Genomic DNA, 22,397 nt, shown 5'->3' with positions numbered 1-22,397 from the left:
ACTACAATCACAATACAACCACAACTTTACGACAACTACATCACAACAACTACTGCAATCACAATATGACCACAACATCACAATAACTACTACAATCACAGTATGGCCACAACATCACAACAACTACAATCACAATATGATCACAACAACTACTACAAACACAATACAACCACAACTTCACAACAACTACAATCACAACAACTACTACAATCACAATATGACCACTACAATCACAATACGACCATAACTTCACAACTAAAACAATCACAATACGATCACAACAACTACTACAATCACAATACAACCACAACTTCACAACTACAATAACAATACGACCACAACTTCACAACAACTACAATCACAATAAGACCACAACTTCACAACAACTACAATCACAATACGACCACAACTATTACAATCATAATACGACCAGAAGTTCACAACTACTACAATCACAATATGACAACAACTTCACAACAACTACAATCGCAATACGATCACAACTACTGCAACCACAATATGACCACAACATCACAACAACTACTACAATCACAATACGACCACAGCTTCACAACAACTACAATCAAACTACGACCACAAGTTCACAACAACTACAATCACAATACGACCACAACAACTACAATCACAATACGACCACAAGTTCACAACCACTACAATCACAATATGACCACAACTTGACAACAACTACAATCACAATACGACCACACCTTCACAACAAGTACAATCACAATACGACTACAACTTCACAACAACTACAATCACAACAACTACTACAATCACAATACGACCACAACTTCACAACAACTACAATCACAATATGACCACAACTTCACAACAACTACAATCACAATACGATCACAACTACTACAATCACAATACGACCACAACTTCACAACTACAATCACAACTTCACAACATCTACAATCACAATACGATCACAACAACTACTACAATCACAATATGATCACAACAACTACTACAATCACAATACGACCACATCACAACAACCACTACAATCACAATATGACCACAACATCACAACTACTACAATCACAACATCACAACAACTACAATCACAACTTCACAACATCTACAATCACAATACGATCACAACAACTACTACAATCACAATGATCACAACAACTACTACAATCACAGTACGACCACAACATCACAACAACTACAATCACAACATCACAACAACTACAATCACAATATCACAACAACTACCACAATCACAATATGATCACAACAACTACTACAATCACAATACGACCACATCACAACAACCACTACAATCACAATATGACCACAACTACTACAATCACAATATGATCACAACAACTACTATAATCACAATACGACCACAACATCACAACAACTACTACAACCGTGGTTGTAATAATTAGTGACAATAACAAACTTGATCAGTGTTCTTCCTCTGTTTCTCTCTGTTGTAGGAAGCTGAAGAATGAGCTGGTGGAGATCAGGCGTAAGGGTTCGCGGCGCCCCCAAGAGGTTGGGGAGCGTCAATGCGCCCGTTGCCTGAAGGGCCTGGGCCTGATTTTCGACCGCGGGGAGCTCTGTGAGCAGTGTCTACAGCGTGTCTGCAGCGACTGTCGCGTGATGGCCCCTAAAGCAAAGCATTGGAAGTGCTCCATCTGTGCCAAAGTCTTGTGAGTCTGGGCAAAGGTATCAGGGGACAGGCCATGGTTTAGCACTACTAACAGTTGGGTGTGTGTGTGTGACTGTGTGTGTGTATGTGGGTGTATGTGTGTGTCTGTGTGTGTGTTTTATTTAAGGCCAGATGGCTCCTATTTGTTGTTTAACCACTCTGCAGCTGTCTTCATTTGCTCTGTCACATGGCGTTATCACTTATGTGGGCCGATTGACGTGAACATAAGAGCCGGTTAAAGCCAGGGTTAAAGTTGAGAGGTCAGTGTACCGTACAGGGGTCAGAGGTCAGGGGTCCCCTGTGTCTCTGATTGGCAGGGAGCTGAAGGTGGTGACCGGGGAGTGGTTCCTAGAGGAGCGGTCCAAGCGGTTTGACAAGGGGACAGTGCTCAGCAGTGATGTGGTCAAACAGTCTATCATGAGCAGCCCCGCAGGAAGCCCCCACAGGAAGTCCCCAGTGCCAGCTGACTCACCTGAGAGGCCTGACACCCCAAAATCAGGAAGAAGTGCCGTGAGGAACCTGGTGGATGGTGCCAAGAGGAAAGGGAAAGGGTGAGAAACACACACACATACAGACACACATACAAACAAATACACACGCATACACACATACAAACACATACAGTATGTACACCAACAGGTTTGGGCTGGATTACTTCAACATGTAATCAGTTGTCAATCACAGTTTGACCATTTACAATATAATTAAAAGACACAGGAGAAGATCACTGCACAGATTTAATATAAAGAGTAATCTACTACACAAGCAAGTGGAAAGTTGGGCTTCCATCAGAGAATGGGTTTCGTATTGCATTCACACACACACACACACACACACACACACACACACACACACACACACACACACACACACACACACACACACACACACACACACACACACCACAGTCTGATGTGTGTGTGTAGTGACTAGTTCTGTTGGATCCTAGGATATTGATGGATAAGAAGGGCAGCCGTCCCAGCCTGAAGCCAGAGAACGGGGTGCAGGGTGGGAGTGTGTGTGCTCCTGTCCCCGACACAGACACACACAGCGTACGCAGTGCCCGGTCTGCACCACGCTCCACAACCCGCTCAGCGCCTCACTCACATAGGTGAGGACAAATCACCAAACCACACTCATGCAAGTAACACCCACAACAGGCACATCTCCACTGTCTAAAGGAAGTTCTTTACATCGTCTCCTTACGTTCATCATCTCCTTCCTTGCCTTGTCTCCACTCAGTTGATGTTACTGGATAGGTGAAAGAAACACAAATAGGAAACACAAATAGGGCTCCCCCACTCTGGATTTCCAATTTAACCATATGTTGATGAATAATCATCTGAATCTCATGTGTTATCCCAGTGTGTGTGATGTTTAATGTGATGGTGTGTATTCTGTCTTGTCCTCAGGGGTAGTGATGTTTAATGTGATGGTGTGTATTCTGTCTTGTCCTCAGGGGTGGTGATGTGTAATGTGATGGTGTGTATTCTGTCTTGTCCTCAGGGGCAGTGATGTGTAATGTGATGGTGTGTATTCTGTCTTGTCCTCAGGGGTAGTGATGTTTAATGTGATTATGTGTATTCTGTCTTGTCTTCAGGGGTGGTGATGTGTAATGTGGTGTATTCTGTCTTGTCCTCAGGGGTAGTGATGTGTAATGTAATGGTGTGTATTCTGTTTTGTCCTCAGGGGTAGTGATGTTTAATGTGATGGTGTGTATTCTGTTTTGTCCTCAGGGGCAGTGATGTTTAATGTGATGATGTGTATTCTGTCTTGTCCTCAGGGGTAGTGATGTTTAATGTGATGGTGTGTATTCTGTTTTGTCCTCAGGGGCAGTGATGTTTAATGTGATGATGTGTATTCTGTCTTGTCCTCAGGGGTAGTGATGTTTAATGTGATGGTGTGTATTCTGTCTTGTCCTCAGGGGTAGTGATGTGTAATGTAATGGTGTATTCTGTCTTGTCCTCAGGGGTAGTGATGTGTAATGTAATGGTGTATTCTGTCTTGTCCTCAGGGGTAGTGATGTTTAATGTGATGGTGTGTATTCTGTCTTGTCCTCAGGGGTAGTGATGTTTAATGTGATGATGTGTATTCTGTCTTGTCCTCAGGGGTGGTGATGTTTAATGTGATGGTGTGTATTCTGTCTTGTCTTCAGGGGTAGTGATGTTTAATGTGATGGTGTATATTCTGTCTTGTCCTCAGGGGTAGTGATGTTTAATGTGATGGTGTATTCTGTCTTGTCTTCAGGGGTAGTGATGTTTAATGTGATGGTGTGTATTCTGTCTTGTCCTCAGGGGTGGTGATGTTTAATGTGATGGTGTGTATTCTGTCTTGTCCTCAGGGGTAGTGATGTTTAATGTGATGGTGTGTATTCTGTCTTGTCCTCAGGGGTGGTGATGTTTAATGTGATGGTGTGTATTCTGTCTTGTCCTCAGGGGTGGTGATGTTTAATGTGATGGTGTGTATTCTGTCTTGTCCTCAGGGGTGGTGATGTTTAATGTGATGGTGTGTATTCTGTCTTGTCCTCAGGGGTAGTGATGTTTAATGTGATGGTGTATTCTGTCTTGTCCTCAGGGGTAGTGATGTGTAATGTAATGGTGTATTCTGTCTTGTCCTCAGGGGTAGTGATGTTTAATGTGATGGTGTGTATTATGTCTTATCCTCAGGGGTAGTGATGTTTAATGTGATGGTGTGTATTCTGTCTTGTCCTCAGGGGTAGTGATGTTTAATTTGATGGTGTATTCTGTCTTGTCCTCAGGGGTAGTGATGTTTAATGTGATGGTGTCTTGTCCTATGTTTAATGTGATGGTGTGTATTCTGTCTTGTCCTCAGGGGTAGTAATGTGATGGTGTATTCTGTCTTGTCCTCAGGGGTAGTGATGTTTAATTTGATGGTGTATTCTGTCTTGTCCTCAGGGGTAGTGATGTTTAATTTGATGGTGTGTATTCTGTCTTGTCCTCAGGGGTAGTGATGTTTAATTTGATGGTGTATTCTGTCTTGTCCTCAGGGGTAGTGATGTTTAATGTGATGGTGTATTCTGTCTTGTCCTCAGGGGTAGTAATGTGATGGTGTATTCTATCTTGTCCTCAGGGGTAGTGATGTTTAATGTGATGGTGTGTATTCTGTCTTGTCCTCAGGGGAAGTGATGTGTAATGTAATGGTGTATTCTGTCTTGTCCTCAGGGGTAGTGATGTGTAATGTAATGGTGTATTCTGTCTTGTCCTCAGGGGTAGTGATGTGTAATGTAATGGTGTATTCTGTCTTGTCCTCAGGGGTAGTGATGTGTAATGTAATGGTGTATTCTGTCTTGTCCTCAGGGGTAGTGATGTTTAATGTGATGGTGTGTATTCTGTCTTGCCCTCGGGGGAAGTGATGTGTAATGTGATGGTGTATTCCGTCTTGTCCTCAGGGGTAGTGATGTTTAATGTGATGGTGTGTATTCTGTCTTGTCCTCAGGGGCAGTGTTGTGGCTCTGGAGTCTTCAGGGATACGTACTGTACCTAACAACCTGCGCTCCCAAACCCTGGAGAGGGACAGGTCCCCTACACCCAGCAGCAAGAGCAGGAGGGTCAGGGTCAGCAACCCAAAAGACACAGACAGACAGACAGACAGACAGACAGACAGACAGACAGACAGACAGACAGACAGACAGACAGACAGACAGACAGACAGACAGACGGATAGACAGACACACACACCAATAATCCTTTTACAGCATTATAAGGCTGCGTTGAGACAATAATTTATCAATGACCCAAGCCCAACTCAGCTAATCCCTACCATTGTGACTCAGAGTTGTCATAAAGCTTCAGCAAATGTACATTACACCAAGGGTGTTGGTAGATGCAATGTAAGTAACCTAATTTATGTCCCTCTAACTGCCCTGAATGTCTCTGCTGTTCCTACAACTATTGTATGCAGTAATCATGTGCCTATGAACCAGATTTATACTGTTAGCACTGAGACAGTATGCCCTAGGAGGAAGTCCACTGTGTGCAGCTCACCCTGCACTAAAATAAATAACATGAGCATATCTACTTCTGCTAAGCTTCCCAGTAAAGCAATGAAAACAAGTAAGCATGGCAGAAAGCCATAAGCAAAGAAGAAAATGCTCACCCAGAAGCGGCGTAGTGGCCGGGGACTTTAATGCTGGCAAACTTAAATCAGTTTTACCAAATTTTTACCAGCATGCCACATGTGAAACCAAGGAAAAAAATCCTAGACCACCTTTACTCCACACACAGAGATGCATACAAAGCTCTCCCCCGCCCTCCATTTGACAAGTCTGACCATAATTCTATCCTCCTGATTGGAGGTCGACCGATTATGGTTTTTCAACGCCGATACCGATTATTGGAGGGCCAAAAAAAAGCTGTTACCGATCAATCGGCCAATTTTTTATTTATTTATTTGTAATAATGACAATTACAACAATACTGAATGAACACTTATTTTAACTTAATATAATACATCAATAAAATCAATTTAGCCTCAAATAAATAATGAAACATGTTCAATTTGGTTTAAATAATGCAAAAACAAAGTGTCGGAGAAGAAAGTAAAAGTGCAATATGTGCCATGTAAAAAAGCTAATGTTTAAGTTCCTTGCTCAGAAGATGAGAACATATGAAAGCTGGTGGTTCCTTTTAACATGAGTCCTCAATATTCCCAGGTAGGAAGTTTTAGGTTGTAGTTATTATAGGAATTATAGGACTATTTCCCTCTATACAATTTGTATTTCATATACCTTTGACTATTGGATGTTCTTATAGGCACTTTAGTATTGCCAGTGTAACAGTATAGCTTCCGTCCCTCTCCTCGCCCCTATCTGGTCTCGAACCAGGAACACATCGACAACAGCCACTCTCGAAGCATCGTTACCCATCACTCCATAAAAGCCGCAGCTTTTGGGGAACAAATTCTCCAAGTCTCAGAGCGAGTGACGTCACCGATTGAAACGCTATTAGCGTGCACCCCGCTAACTAGCTAGCCATTTCACATCGGTTACACCATCCTAATCTCAGGAGTTGATAGGCTTGAAGTCATAAACAGCTCAATACTTGAAGCATTGCGAAGAGCTGCTGGCAAAATGCACAAAAGTGCTGTTTGAATGAATGCGTACAAGCCTGCTGCTGCCTACCATCGCTCAGTCAGACTGCTCTATCAAATATCAAATCATAGACTTAATTATAACATAATAACACACAAAAATACGAGCCTTTGGTCATTAATATGGTCAAATCCGGAAACTATAATTTCGAAAACAAAACGTTTATTCTTTCAGTGAAATACGCAGCCGTTCCATATTTTATCTAACAGGTGACATCCCTACGTCTAAATATTGCTGTTACATTGTACAACCTTCAATGTTATGTCATAATTACATAAAATTCTGGAAAATTAGTTCGCAACGAGCCAGGCGGCCTAAACTGTTGCATATACCCTTGCGTTCATTGTGTGCAAAGAAAAGTGACACAATTTCACCTGGTTAATATTGCCTGCTAACCTGGATTTCTTTTAGCTAAATATGCAGGTTTAAAAATATATACTTATGTGTATTGATTTTAAGAAAGGCATTTATATTTATGGTTAGGTATAGTCGTGCAACGATTGTGCTTTTTCGCAAATGCGCTTTTGTTAAATCATCCCCTATTTGGCGAAGTAGGCTGTCTTTGTTAGGTAGAAATAGTCTTCACACAGTTCGCAACGAGCCAGGAGGCCCAAACTGCTGCATATACCCTGACTCTGTTGCAAGAGAAGTGACACAATTTCCCTAGTTAAAATAAATTAATGTTAGCAGGACTGTTTTGCTAGCACAGACTGGAATATGTTCCGGGATTAATCCAATGGCATTGAGGAATACACCACCTCAGTCATCAGCTTCATCAATAAGTGCATCGATGACGTCGTCCCCACAGTGACTGTACGTACATATCCCAACCAGAAGCCATGGATTACAGGCAATATCCGCAACGAGCTAAAGGCTAGAGCTGCCGCTTTCAAGGTGCAGTCGACCTACCAGGGTAGTTACAAACAGCACATGAATGAAATCATCAACATGTATTGATCACATCTTTACTAATGCTGCAGAAAGGTGTTTGAAAGCAGTATCCAGATCCAGCGGATGTAGTGATCACAATATAGTAGCCATATCTAGGAAAACCAAAGTTCCCAAGGCTGGGCCTAATATAGTGTATAAGAGGTCATAAAAGAGGTTTTGTAGTGATTCCTATATTGTTGATGTAAAGAATATTTGTTGGTCCGTATTGTGTAATGAGGAGCAAACAAACGCTGCACTTGACACATTTATGAAATTGCTAATTCCATTTACTAATAAGCATGCACCTATTAAGAAAATGATTGTAAAAACTGTTAAATCCCCATCGATTGATGAGGAATATGAAAAATTGCATGGTTGAGAGGTGCTATTTTTAATTTAACCTTTATTTAACCAGGCAAGTCAGTTAAGAACAAATTCTTATTTTCAATGACGGCCTAGGAACAGTGGGTTAACTGCCTGTTCAGGGGCAGAACGACAGATTTGTACCTTGTCAGCTCAGGGGTTTGAACTCGCAACCTTCCGGTTACTAGTCCAACGCTCTAACCACTAGGCTACCCTGCCACCCCAAAGCTTTTTACGAGGCAAAAGGAATGGCAAATAAGTCTGGCTGCACAACCGATTGGCAAATGTATTTCAAATTGAGAAATCATGTGACTACACTGAATAAAAAGAAGAAGAAACTACACTATGAAACAAGATAAATGACATAAAGAATTGTAGTAAAAAGCTTTGGAGCACCTTAAATGACATTTTGGGGAAAAGGGCAAACTCAGCTCCATCATTCATTGATTCAGATGGCTCATTCATCACAAAACCGACTGCTAATGCCAACTACTTTAATTATTTTTTAATTGACAAGATTAGCAAACTTAGGCATGACATGCCAGCAACAAACGCTGACACTACACATCCAAGTATATCTGACTCAATTATGAAAGACAACCATTGTAATTTTGAATTCCGTAAAGTGAGTGTGGAAGAGGTTAAGACATTATTGTCTATCAACAATGACAAGCCACCGGGGTCTAACAACTTGGATGGAAAATTACTGAGATAATAGCAGACAATATTGCCACTCCTATTTGCCATATTTTCAATTTTAGCCTACTAGAAAGTGGGTGCCCCCAGGCTTGGAGGTAAGCAAAAGTAATTCCGCTACCTAAGAATAGTAAAGCCCCCTTCACTGTCTCAAATAGCCGACCAATCTGCCTGTTACCAACCCTTAGTAAACTTTTGGAAGAAATTGTGTTTGACCAGATACAATGGTATTTTACAGTAAACAAATTGACAACAAACTTTCAGCATGCTTATAGGGAAGGACATTCAAGAAGCACAGCACCTACACAAATGACTAACGATTGGCTGAGAGAAATTGATGATGAAAAGATTGTGGGGACTGTTTTGTTTGACTTCAATGCGGCTTTTGACATTACCGATTATAATCTGCTGCTGGAAAAACGTGTGTTATGGCTTTACATCCCCTGCTATATGGTTGATAAAGAGGTACCTGTCTAACACAACACAGAGGGTGTTCTTTAATGGAAGCTTCTCCAACATAATCCAGGTAGAATCAGGAATTCCCCAGGGCAGCTGTTTAGGCCCCTTACTTTTTTCAATCTTTACTAATGACATGCCACTTGCTTTGAGTGAAGCCAATGTGTCTATGTATACGGATGACTCCACACTGTAAATGTCAGCTACTACAGCAACTGAAATTACTGTAACACTTAACAAAGAGCTGCAGTTAGTTTCAGAGTGGGTGGCAAGGAATAAATTAGTCCTAAATATTTCTAAAACTAAAAGCATTGTATGTGGGACAAATCATTCACTAAACCCTAAACCTCAAAGAAATCTTGTAAATAAATAATGTGGAAATTGGGAAAGTTGAGGTGTCATGGTCAAAACATATTGATACAAAAGTAGCTAAGATGGGGAGAAGTATGTCCATAATAAAGGGCTGCCTTACCTTCTTAACAGCACTATCAACAAGGCAGGTTCTACAGGCCCTAGTTTTCTCGCACCTGGACTACTGTTCAGTCGTGTGGTCAGATGCCACAAAAAGGGCCAATTGCAATTGTCTCAGAAGAGGGCAGCACAGCTGGCCCTTGGATGTACACAGAGAGCTAATATTAATAATATGCATGTCAATCTCTCCTGGCTCAAAGTGAAGGAGAGATTGACTCCATAACTACCTGTATTTATGAGAAGTATTGACATGTTGAATGCACCGTGCTGTCTGTTTGAACTACTGGCGTACAGCTCGGACACCCATGCATACCCCACAAGACATGCCACAAGAGGTCTCTTCACAGTCCCAAAGTCCAGAACAGACTATGTGAGGCGCAGTGTATTACATAGAGCCATGACTACATGGAACTCTATTCCACATCAAGTAACTAATGCAAGCAGAAAAATTGGATTAAAAAAACAGATCAAAATATACCTTATGGAACAGCGGGGACTGTGAAGCAACACAAACACAGAGACACAGAGACATGCATATACACACACGATAACATACGCACTATACACACACGTACACATGGATTTTGTACCATGTGGTAGTGATGGAGTAGGGGCCTGAGGGCACACAGTGTGTTGTGTAATCTGTGAATGTATTGTAATGTTTTTAACATTTTATAAACTACCTTAATTTTGATAGACCCCAGGAAGAGTAGCTGAATGGGGATCCATAATAAATACAAATAAAAAAACAGACAGACACATTGCATGCACTCATAAACACACATACCTCATAGCACACAAACCTCATTAACACGTGTGTGTGTGTGTGTGTGTGTGTGTGTGTGTGTGTGTGTGTGTGTGTGTGTGTGTGTGTGTGTGTGTGTGTAGCCGGACGGAGCGGAGAGCGTGGCTAGTTTCCACTCCAGCGACAGCGTGTTTGACAAGATGTCCGACACCGTCACCGGGCTTGGCTGGACAGGGTCTGATACCGCCCCACCCACCATTGCTGTCTCCAGGGCCTCTGTTTCATCAGGTATCGTCATGATAACACACTCTTCACACCTCCAACATGTGTGTATCTGAACACCTTACAGAGAGAGACAGGATTCTCTCTGTTTCACAGAGCCCAGACAACGTTACTTGTTTACTTAGTTTGAATCTGACAGGGAAGAAGATTAAGCATTTAATAAAAAAGTGTTCTATTAGACTGGGTGTATGGGAGCATGTGTTAGGAAGTGTTCTATTAGACTGGGTGTATGGGAGCATGTGTTAGGAAGTGTTCTATTAGACTGGGTGTATGGGAGCATGTGTTAGGAAGTGTTCTATTAGACTGGGTGTATGGGAGCATGTGTTAGGAAGTGTTCTATTAGACTGGGTGTATGGGAGCATGTGTTAGGAAGTGTTCTATTAGACTGGGTGTATGGGAGCATGTGTTAGGAAGTGTTCTATTAGACTGGGTGTATGGGAGCATGTGTTAGGAAGTGTTCTATTAGACTGGGTGTATGGGAGCATGTGTTAGGAAGTGTTCTATTAGGCTGGGTGTATGGGAGCATGTGTTAGGAAGTGTTCTATTAGACTGGGTGTATGGGAGCATGTGTTAGGAAGTGTTCTATTAGACTGGGTGTATGGGAGCATGTGTTAGGAAGTGTTCTATTAGACTGGGTGTATGGGAGCATGTGTTAGGAAGTGTTCTATTAGACTGGGTGTATGGGAGCATGTGTTAGGAAGTGTTCTATTAGACTGGGTGTATGGGAGCATGTGTTAGGAAGTGTTCTATTAGGCTGGGTGTATGGGAGCATGTGTTAGGAAGTGTTCTATTAGACTGGGTGTGTGGGAGCATGTGTTAGGAAGTGTTCTATTAGACTGGGTGTATGGGAGCATGTGTTAGGAAGTGTTCTATTAGCTGGGTGTATGGGAGCATGTGTTAGGAAGTGTTCTATTAGGCTGGGTGTATGGGAGCATGTGTTAGGAAGTGTTCTATTAGACTGGGTGTATGGGAGCATGTGTTAGGAAGTGTTCTATTAGACTGGGTGTATGGGAGCATGTGTTAGGAAGTGTTCTATTAGACTGGGTGTATGGGAGCATGTGTTAGGAAGTGTTCTATTAGACTGGGTGTATGGGAGCATGTGTTAGGAAGTGTTCTATTAGACTGGGTGTATGGGAGCATGTGTTAGGAAGTGTTCTATTAGACTGGGTGTATGGGAGCATGTGTTAGGAAGTGTTCTATTAGACTGGGTGTATGGGAGCATGTGTTAGGAAGTGTTCTATTAGACTGGGTGTATGGGAGCATGTGTTAGGAAGTGTTCTATTAGACTGGGTGTATGGGAGCATGTGTTAGGAAGTGTTCTATTAGACTGGGTGTATGGGAGCATGTGTTAGGAAGTGTTCTATTAGACTGGGTGTATGGGAGCATGTGTTAGGAAGTGTTCTATTAGACTGGGTGTATGGGAGCATGTGTTAGGAAGTGTTCTATTAGACTGGGTGTATGGGAGCATGTGTTAGGAAGTGTTCTATTAGGCTGGGTGTATGGGAGCATGTGTTAGGAAGTGTTCTATTAGGCTGGGTGTATGGGAGCATGTGTTAGGAAGTGTTCTATTAGACTGGGTGTATGGGAGCATGTGTTAGGAAGTGTTCTATTAGACTGGGTGTATGGGAGCATGTGTTAGGAAGTGTTCTATTAGACTGGGTGTATGGGAGCATGTGTTAGGAAGTGTTCTATTAGACTGGGTGTATGGGAGCATGTGTTAGGAAGTGTTCTATTAGACTGGGTGTATGGGAGCATGTGTTAGGAAGTGTTCTATTAGACTGGGTGTATGGGAGCATGTGTTAGGAAGTGTTCTATTAGACTGGGTGTATGGGAGCATGTGTTAGGAAGTGTTCTATTAGACTGGGTGTATGGGAGCATGTGTTAGGAAGTGTTCTATTAGACTGGGTGTTCTATTAGACTGGGAGCATGTGTTAGGAAGTGTTCTATTAGACTGGGTGTATGGGAGCATGTGTTAGGAAGTGTTCTATTAGACTGGGTGTATGGGAGCATGTGTTAGGAAGTGTTCTATTAGACTGGGTGTATGGGAGCATGTGTTAGGAAGTGTTCTATTAGACTGGGTGTATGGGAGCATGTGTTAGGAAGTGTTCTATTAGACTGGGTGTATGGGAGCATGTGTTAGGAAGTGTTCTATTAGACTGGGTGTATGGGAGCATGTGTTAGGAAGTGTTCTATTAGACTGGGTGTATGGGAGCATGTGTTAGGAAGTGTTCTATTAGACTGGGTGTATGGGAGCATGTGTTAGGAAGTGTTCTATTAGACTGGGTGTATGGGAGCATGTGTTAGGAAGTGTTCTATTAGACTGGGTGTATGGGAGCATGTGTTAGGAAGTGTTCTATTAGACTGGGTGTATGGGAGCATGTGTTAGGAAGTGTTCTATTAGACTGGGTGTATGGGAGCATGTGTTAGGAAGTGTTCTATTAGACTGGGTGTATGGGAGCATGTGTTAGGAAGTGTTCTATTAGACTGGGTGTATGGGAGCATGTGTTAGGAAGTGTTCTATTAGACTGGGTGTATGGGAGCATGTGTTAGGAAGTGTTCTATTAGACTGGGTGTATGGGAGCATGTGTTAGGAAGTGTTCTATTAGACTGGGTGTATGGGAGCATGTGTTAGGAAGTGTTCTATTAGACTGGGTGTATGGGAGCATGTGTTAGGAAGTGTTCTATTAGACTGGGTGTATGGGAGCATGTGTTAGGAAGTGTTCTATTAGACTGGGTGTATGGGAGCATGTGTTAGGAAGTGTTCTATTAGACTGGGTGTATGGGAGCATGTGTTAGGAAGTGTTCTATTAGACTGGGTGTATGGGAGCATGTGTTAGGAAGTGTTCTATTAGACTGGGTGTATGGGAGCATGTGTTAGGAAGTGTTCTATTAGACTGGGTGTATGGGAGCATGTGTTAGGAAGTGTTCTATTAGACTGGGTGTATGGGAGCATGTGTTAGGAAGTGTTCTATTAGACTGGGTGTATGGGAGCATGTGTTAGGAAGTGTTCTATTAGGACTGGGTGCATGGGAGCATGTGTTAGGAAGTGTTCTATTAGACTGGGTGTATGGGAGCATGTGTTAGGAAGTGTTCTATTAGACTGGGTGTATGGGAGCATGTGTTAGGAAGTGTTCTATTAGACTGGGTGTATGGGAGCATGTGTTAGGAAGTGTTCTATTAGACTGGGTGTATGGGAGCATGTGTTAGGAAGTGTTCTATTAGACTGGGTGTATGGGAGCATGTGTTAGGAAGTGTTCTATTAGACTGGGTGTATGGGAGCATGTGTTAGGAAGTGTTCTATTAGACTGGGTGTATGGGAGCATGTGTTAGGAAGTGTTCTATTAGACTGGGTGTATGGGAGCATGTGTTAGGAAGTGTTCTATTAGACTGGGTGTATGGGAGCATGTGTTAGGAAGTGTTCTATTAGACTGGGTGTATGGGAGCATGTGTTAGGAAGTGTTCTATTAGACTGGGTGTATGGGAGCATGTGTTAGGAAGTGTTCTATTAGACTGGGTGTATGGGAGCATGTGTTAGGAAGTGTTCTATTAGGCTGGGTGTATGGGAGCATGTGTTAGGAAGTGTTCTATTAGACTGGGTGTATGGGAGCATGTGTTAGGAAGTGTTCTATTAGACTGGGTGTATGGGAGCATGTGTTAGGAAGTGTTCTATTAGACTGGGTGTATGGGAGCATGTGTTAGGAAGTGTTCTATTAGACTGGGTGTATGGGAGCATGTGTTAGGAAGTGTTCTATTAGACTGGGTGTATGGGAGCATGTGTTAGGAAGTGTTCTATTAGACTGGGTGTATGGGAGCATGTGTTAGGAAGTGTTCTATTAGGCTGGGTGTATGGGAGCATGTGTTAGGAAGTGTTCTATTAGACTGGGTGTATGGGAGCATGTGTTAGGAAGTGTTCTATTAGACTGGGTGTATGGGAGCATGTGTTAGGAAGTGTTCTATTAGACTGGGTGTATGGGAGCATGTGTTAGGAAGTGTTCTATTAGACTGGGTGTATGGGAGCATGTGTTAGGAAGTGTTCTATTAGACTGGGTGTATGGGAGCATGTGTTAGGAAGTGTTCTATTAGACTGGGTGTATGGGAGCATGTGTTAGGAAGTGTTCTATTAGACTGGGTGTATGGGAGCATGTGTTAGGAAGTGTTCTATTAGACTGGGTGTATGGGAGCATGTGTTAGGAAGTGTTCTATTAGACTGGGTGTATGGGAGCATGTGTTAGGAAGTGTTCTATTAGACTGGGTGTATGGGAGCATGTGTTAGGAAGTGTTCTATTAGACTGGGTGTATGGGAGCATGTGTTAGGAAGTGTTCTATTAGACTGGGTGTATGGGAGCATGTGTTAGGAAGTGTTCTATTAGACTGGGTGTATGGGAGCATGTGTTAGGAAGTGTTCTATTAGACTGGGTGTATGGGAGCATGTGTTAGGAAGTGTTCTATTAGACTGGGTGTATGGGAGCATGTGTTAGGAAGTGTTCTATTAGACTGGGTGCATGGGAGCATGTGTTAGGAAGTGTTCTATTAGACTGGGTGTATGGGAGCATGTGTTAGGAAGTGTTCTATTAGACTGGGTGTATGGGAGCATGTGTTAGGAAGTGTTCTATTAGACTGGGTGTATGGGAGCATGTGTTAGGAAGTGTTCTATTAGACTGGGTGTATGGGAGCATGTGTTAGGAAGTGTTCTATTAGACTGGGTGCATGGGAGCATGTGTTAGGAAGTGTTCTATTAGACTGGGTGTATGGGAGCATGTGTTAGGAAGTGTTCTATTAGACTGGGTGTATGGGAGCATGTGTTAGGAAGTGTTCTATTAGACTGGGTGTATGGGAGCATGTGTTAGGAAGTGTTCTATTAGACTGGGTGTATGGGAGCATGTGTTAGGAAGTGTTCTATTAGACTGGGTGCATGGGAGCATGTGTTAGGAAGTGTTCTATTAGACTGGGTGTATGGGAGCATGTGTTAGGAAGTGTTCTATTAGACTGGGTGTATGGGAGCATGTGTTAGGAAGTGTTCTATTAGACTGGGTGCATGGGAGCATGTGTTAGGAAGTGTTCTATTAGACTGGGTGTATGGGAGCATGTGTTAGGAAGTGTTCTATTAGACTGGGTGTATGGGAGCATGTGTTAGGAAGTGTTCTATTAGACTGGGTGTATGGGAGCATGTGTTAGGAAGTGTTCTATTAGACTGGGTGTATGGGAGCATGTGTTAGGAAGTGTTCTATTAGACTGGGTGCATGGGAGCATGTGTTAGGAAGTGTTCTATTAGACTGGGTGTATGGGAGCATGTGTTAGGAAGTGTTCTATTAGACTTGGTGCATGGGAGCATGTGTTAGGAAGTGTTCTATTAGACTGGGTGTATGGGAGCATGTGTTAGGAAGTGTTCTATTAGACTTGGTGCATGGGAGCATGTGTTAGGAAGTGTTCTATTAGACTGGGTGTATGGGAGCATGTGTTAGGAAGTGTTCTATTAGATTGAATGTGTGGGAGAATGTGTTAGGAAGTGTTCTATTAGGCTGGGTGTATGGGAGCATGTGTTAGGAAGTGTTCTATTAGATTGAATGTGTGGGAGAATGTGTTAGGAAGTGTTCTATTAGGCTGGGTGTATGGGAGCATGTGTTAGGAAGTGTTCTATTAGATTGAATGTGTGGGAGAATGTGTTAGGAAGTGTTCTATTTGACTGGGTGCATGCGTTAGGAAGTGTTCTACTAGACTGGGTGCTTGGGAGCTTGTGTTAGGAAGTGTTCTATTAGGCTGGGTGTATGGGAGCATGTGTTAGGAAGTATTCTATTAGACTGGGTGCATGGGAGCATGAGTTAGGAAGTGTTCTATTAGACTTGGTGCATGGGAGCATGTGTTAGGAAGTATTCTATTAGGCTGGGTGCATGGGAGCATGTGTTAGGAAGTGTTCTATTAGACTGGGTGTATGGGAGCATGTGTTAGGAAGTGTTCTATTAGACTGGGTGTATGGGAGCATGTGTTAGGAAGTGTTCTATTAGACTGGGTGCATGGGAGCATGTGTTAGGAAGTGTTCTATTAGATTGAATGTGTGGGAGAATGTGTTAGGAAGTGTTCTATTTGACTGGGTGCATGCGTTAGGAAGTGTTCTACTAGACTGGGTGCTTGGGAGCTTGTGTTAGGAAGTGTTCTATTAGGCTGGGTGTATGGGAGCATGTGTTAGGAAGTGTTCTATTAGATTGAATGTGTGGGAGAATGTGTTAGGAAGTGTTCTATTAGACTGGGTGTATGGGAGCATGTGTTAGGAAGTGTTCTATTAGATTGGGTGTGTGGGAGCATGTGTTAGGAAGTGTTCTATTAGACTGGGTGTATGGGAGCATGTGTTAGGAAGTGTTCTATTAGACTGGGTGTATGGGAGCATGTGTTAGGAAGTGTTCTATTAGACTGGGTGTATGGGAGCATGTGTTAGGAAGTGTTCTATTAGATTGAATGTGTGGGAGAATTTGTTAGGAAGTGTTCTATTTGACTGGGTGCATGCGTTAGGAAGTGTTCTACTAGACTGGGTGCTTGGGAGCTTGTGTTAGGAAGTGTTCTATTAGGCTGGGTGTATGGGAGCATGTGTTAGGAAGTGTTCTATTAGATTGAATGTGTGGGAGAATTTGTTAGGAAGTGTTCTATTTGACTGGGTGCATGCGTTAGGAAGTGTTCTACTAGACTGGGTGCTTGGGAGCTTGTGTTAGGAAGTGTTCTATTAGGCTGGGTGTATGGTGCATGGGAGCATGTGTTAGGAAGTGTTCTATTAGACTGGGTGCATGGGAGCATGTGTTAGGAAGTGTTCTATTAGACTGGGTGCATGAGAGCATGTGTTAGGAAGTGTTCTATTAGACTGGGTGCATGGGAGCATGTGTTAGGAAGTGTTCTATTAGGCTGGGTGTGTGGGAGCATGTGTTAGGAAGTGTTCTATTAGACTGGGTGCATGGGAGCATGTGTTAGGAAGTGTTCTATTAGACTGGGTGCATGGGAGCATGTGTTAGGAAGTGTTCTATTAGACTGGGTGCATGGGAGCATGTGTTAGGAAGTGTTCTATTAGACTGGGTGCATGGGAGCATGTGTTAGGAAGTGTTCTATTAGGCTGGGTGCATGGGAGCATGTGTTAGGAAGTGTTCTATTAGACTGGGTGCATGGGAGCATGTGTTAGGAAGTGTTCTATTAGACTGGGTGCATGGGAGCATGTGTTAGGAAGTGTTCTATTAGACTGGGTGCATGGGAGCATGTGTTAGGAAGTGTTCTATTAGACTGGGTGCATGGGAGCATGTGTTAGGAAGTGTTCTATTAGGCTTGGTGCATGGGATCATGTGTTAGGAAGTGTTCTATTAGACTGGGTGCATGGGAGCATGTGTTAGGAAGTGTTCTATTAGACTGGGTGCATGGGAGCATGTGTTAGGAAGTGTTCTATTAGACTGGGTGCATGGGAGCATGTGTTAGGAAGTGTTCTATTAGGCTGGGTGCATGGGAGCATGTGTTAGGAAGTGTTCTATTAGGCTGGGTGCATGGGAGCATGTGTTAGGAAGTGTTCTATTAGGCTGGGTGCATCGGAGCATGTGTTAGGAACTGTTTTATTAGGCTGGGTGCATGGGAGCATGTGTTAGGAAGTGTTCTATTTGGCTGGGTGCATGGGAGCATGTGTTAGGAAGTGTTCTATTAGACTGGGTGCATGGGAGCATGTGTTAGGAAGTGTTCTATTAGACTGGGTGCATGGGAGCATGTGTTAGGAAGTGTTCTATTAGACTGGGTGCATGGGAGCATGTGTTAGGAAGTGTTCTATTAGGCTGGGTGCATGGGAGCATGTGTTAGGAACTGTTTTATTAGGCTGGGTGCATGGGAGCATGTGTTAGGAAGTGTTCTATTAGGCTGGGTGCATGGGAGCGTGACGTAGACTGGAGAGTTGTAGCACTTTGTAAGAATGAAGTTTACACGTTAAACTGTCACTAAAGCTGCCAAGGGCATAAGTTATTACAGCTCCTATGTTACTCTCTTCCTCCCTCCCACCCTGTTATCTCTCTCTCTCTCTCTCTCTCTCTCTCTCTCTCTCTCTCTCTCTCAATTTAAGGGTCTTTATTGGCATGGGAAACATATGTTTACATTGTCAAAGCAAGTGAAATAGATCATAGACAAAAGTGAAGTAAACTATCAAAAATGTACAGTAAATTAACATAAATACATGTTGTATTTACAATGGAGTTTGTTCTTCACTGGTTGCCCTTTTCTTGTGGAAACAGGTCACAAATCTTGCTGCTGTGATTAAACACTGTGGTATGTCACCCAATAGATATTGGAGTTTATCAACATTTTATTTGTTTTGGAATTCTTTGTGTGGTCTGTGTAATCTGTAGGAAATATGTCTCTCTAAGGAGGTTATGAAGTGCAGCTCAGTTTCCACCTCATTTTGTGGGCAGTGGGCACATAACCTGTCTTGTGAGCCAGGTCTGCCGTCGGCGGCTTTTCTCAATAGCAAGTCTATGCTCATCTGTACATAGTCAAAGATTTCCCTAATTTTGGGTTGGTCACAGTGGTCAGGTATTCTGCCACTGTGTACTCTCTGTTTAGGGCCAAATAGCATTCTAGTTTGCTCTGTTCTTTTGTTAATTCTTTCCAATGTGTCAAGTAATTATCTTTTTGTTTTCTCGTGATTTGGTTGGGTCTAATTGTGTTGCTGTCCTGGGGCTCTGTGGGGTCTGTTTGTGTTTGTGAACAGAGACCCAGGACCAGCTTGCTTAGGGGGTGGGGGGCTCTTCTCCAGGTTCATCTCTCTGTAGGTGATGGCTTTGTTATGGAAGGTTTGGGAATCGCTTCCTTTTAGGTGGTTGTAGAATTTAACTGCTCTTTTCTGGATTTTGATAATTAGTGGGTATCGGCTTAATTCTACTCTGCATGCATTATTTGGTGTTTTACATTGTACACAGAGGATATTTGGTGTTTGTCCCATTTTGTGAATTATTGGTTGATGAGAGGACCCCAGACCTCACAACCATGAATTGCAATAGGGTTCTAGAATTTATTCAAGTATTTTTGCCAGATCTTAATTGGTATGTCAAATTTTATGTCCCTTTTGATGGCATAGAAGTCCCTAGATGGAATTTGTATTTGTGGTCCTGGCAACTGGACCTTTTTTTGGAACACCATTGTTTTTGTCTTACTGAGATTTACTTTCAGATCCCAGGTCTGACAGAATCTGTGCAGAAGATCTAGGTGCTGCTTTAGGCCCTCCTTGGTTGGTGACAGAAGCACCAGATCATCAGCAAACAGTAGAGATTTGACTTCAGATTCCATTAGGGTGAGGCTGGGTGCTGCAGACTGTTCATTGATTCGTTGATATATATGTTGAAGAGGGTGGGGCTTAAGCTGCATCCCTGCCTCACCCCCCGGCACTGTGGAAAGAAATCTGTCATACGGTAATTTGGTAAAAAGCCAATATGACATTTGCTCAGTACATTGTTTTCGCTGAGGAAATGTACAAGTCTGATGTTAATGATAATGCAAAGGATTTTCCCAAGGTTACTGTTGACACATATCCCCGGTAGTTATTTGGGTCAAATTTGTCTCCACTTTTGTGGATTGGGGTGATCAATCCTTGGTTCCAAATATTGGGGAATATGCCAGAGCTGAGGATGATGGTAAAGAGTTTAAGTATAGCCAATTGGAATTTGTGGTTTGTATATTTTATCATTTCATTTCAACCCCACATGCCTTTTTGGGTTGGAGGCTTTTTATTTTGCGCTGTAGTTCATTCAATGTAATTGGAGAATCCAGTGGGTTCTGGTAGTCTTTAATAGTTGAAAAAATGTATTTGATCATGTATATGTTTTTGCTGTTTGTTCTTTGTTGTAAAGCCAAAAAGATTGGATCAGTGGTTTATCCATACATCTCTGTTTGTTTAGAGTTTTCCAATTTTCCCAGAAGTGGTTCAATTCTATGGATTCTTCAAATATATTCAGCTGATTTCTGATGTGATGTTCCTTCTTTTTCTGTAATGTATTTCTGTATTATTTTAGTGATTCACCACAGTGAAGGCTCAGGTTTCTGGGTCTCTATGTTTTAGGTTGGATAGGTTTCTCAATTTCTTTCTTAGGCTTTTGCAATCTTCATCAAACCATTTGACATTGTTCTTGTCTTAGGTTGTCTGCTTGAAATGTGTAGATTTGATAGGAAAGCTAAGAGAGGTCAAATATACTGCTTAGGTTTTTTACTGCCAAGTTTACACCTTCACAATTACAGGAAATTGTCTAGAAGGGATTGAATTTGTTGTTGCCTAATTGTTTTTTTGGTATGTTTCCACACTATTTTCCTTCCATCTATAGCATTTCTTAATATTATTCAGTTCCTTTGGCTTTGAAGCCTCATGATTGAGCATAGCTCTGTTCAAGTAGAGTGTGATTTTGCTGAGATCTGATAGGGGTGTCTGTGGACTGACTGTGAACGCTCTAAGATACTCTGGGTTGAGGTCAGTGATAAAATAGTCTACAGTACTACTGCCAAGAGATGAGCTAGAGGTGTACCTACCATAGGAGTCCCCTCGAAGCCTACCATTGACTATGTACATACTCAGTGTCCGACAGAGCTGCTCCCGTGCTGTTGCCACCCTTTCCATCTGGGACCTCAGGTCATTTTTGCCCATGTGAATTATGATGTTGCTGGGGGACTCTAGTCTGTCCTCTGACAACAGCTCCAGGGCATGCCTAGTGTTTGTCCTCTGACAACAGCTCCAGGGCATGCCTAGTGTTTGTCCTCTGACAACAGCTCCAGGGCATGCCTAGTGTTTGTCCTCTGACAACAGCTCCAGGGCATGCCTAGTGTTTGTCCTCTGACAACAGCTCCAGGGCATGCCTAGTGTTTGTCCTCTGACAACAGCTCCAGGACATGCCTAGTGTTTGTCCTCTGACAACAGCTCCAGGACATGCCTAGTGTTTGTCCTCTGACAACAGCTCCAGGGCATGCCTAGTGTTTGTCCTCTGACAACAGCTCCAGGGCATGCCTAGTGTTTGTCCTCTGACAACAGCTCCAGGACATGCCTAGTGTTTGTCCTCTGACAACAGCTCCAGGACATGCCTAGTGTTTGTCCTCTGACAACAGCTCCAGGGCATGCCTAGTGTTTGTCCTCTGACAACAGCTCCAGGACATGCCTAGTGTTTGTCCTCTGACAACAGCTCCAGGGCATGCCTAGTGTTTGTCCTCTGACAACAGCTCCAGGGCATGCCTAGTGTTTGTCCTCTGACAACAGCTCCAGGGCATGCTTAGTGTTTGTCCTCTGACAACAGCTCCAGGGCATGCCTAGTGTTTGTCCTCTGACACCAGCTCCAGGGCATGCCTAGTGTTTGTCCTCTGACAACAGCTCCAGGGCATGCCTAGTGTTTGTCCTCTGACAACAGCTCCAGGGCATGCCTAGTGTTTGTCCTCTGACAACAGCTCCAGGGCATGCCTAGTGTTTGTCCTCTGACAACAGCTCCAGGGCATGCCTAGTGTTTGTCCTCTGACAACAGCTCCAGGACATGCCTAGTGTTTGTCCTCTGACAACAGCTCCAGGGCATGCCTAGTGTTTGTCCTCTGACAACAGCTCCAGGGCATGCCTAGTGTTTGTCCTCTGACAACAGCTCCAGGACATGCCTAGTGTTTGTCCTCTGACAACAGCT

The 22,397-nt window shown here is 43.0% G+C and overlaps 1 protein-coding gene across 3 annotated transcripts in view; it reads left to right on the top strand.

Moving 5' to 3' along the window:
• Positions 1-22,397, top strand: part of sytl5 (synaptotagmin-like 5) — a 90,432-nt gene that overhangs the window by 43,720 nt on the left and 24,315 nt on the right. For 2 of the 3 annotated variants that reach the window (XM_029639738.2, XM_029639749.2), the window contains exons 3-7: positions 1,482-1,697; positions 2,014-2,247; positions 2,646-2,807; positions 5,153-5,270; positions 10,611-10,755. In XM_029639738.2, coding sequence (XP_029495598.1) covers positions 1,482-1,697; positions 2,014-2,247; positions 2,646-2,807; positions 5,153-5,270; positions 10,611-10,755 — 875 coding nt within the window. The remainder of the gene's footprint in view (positions 1-1,481; positions 1,698-2,013; positions 2,248-2,645; positions 2,808-5,152; positions 5,271-10,610; positions 10,756-22,397) is intronic. The other variant, XM_029639744.2, reaches the window with a different exon arrangement.

This window comes from Oncorhynchus nerka, linkage group LG3 (genome assembly GCF_034236695.1).
Source record: "Oncorhynchus nerka isolate Pitt River linkage group LG3, Oner_Uvic_2.0, whole genome shotgun sequence".
Taxonomy (NCBI): Eukaryota; Metazoa; Chordata; class Actinopteri; order Salmoniformes; family Salmonidae; genus Oncorhynchus; species Oncorhynchus nerka.
This window is presented reverse-complemented; position numbering and strand designations above follow the sequence as displayed.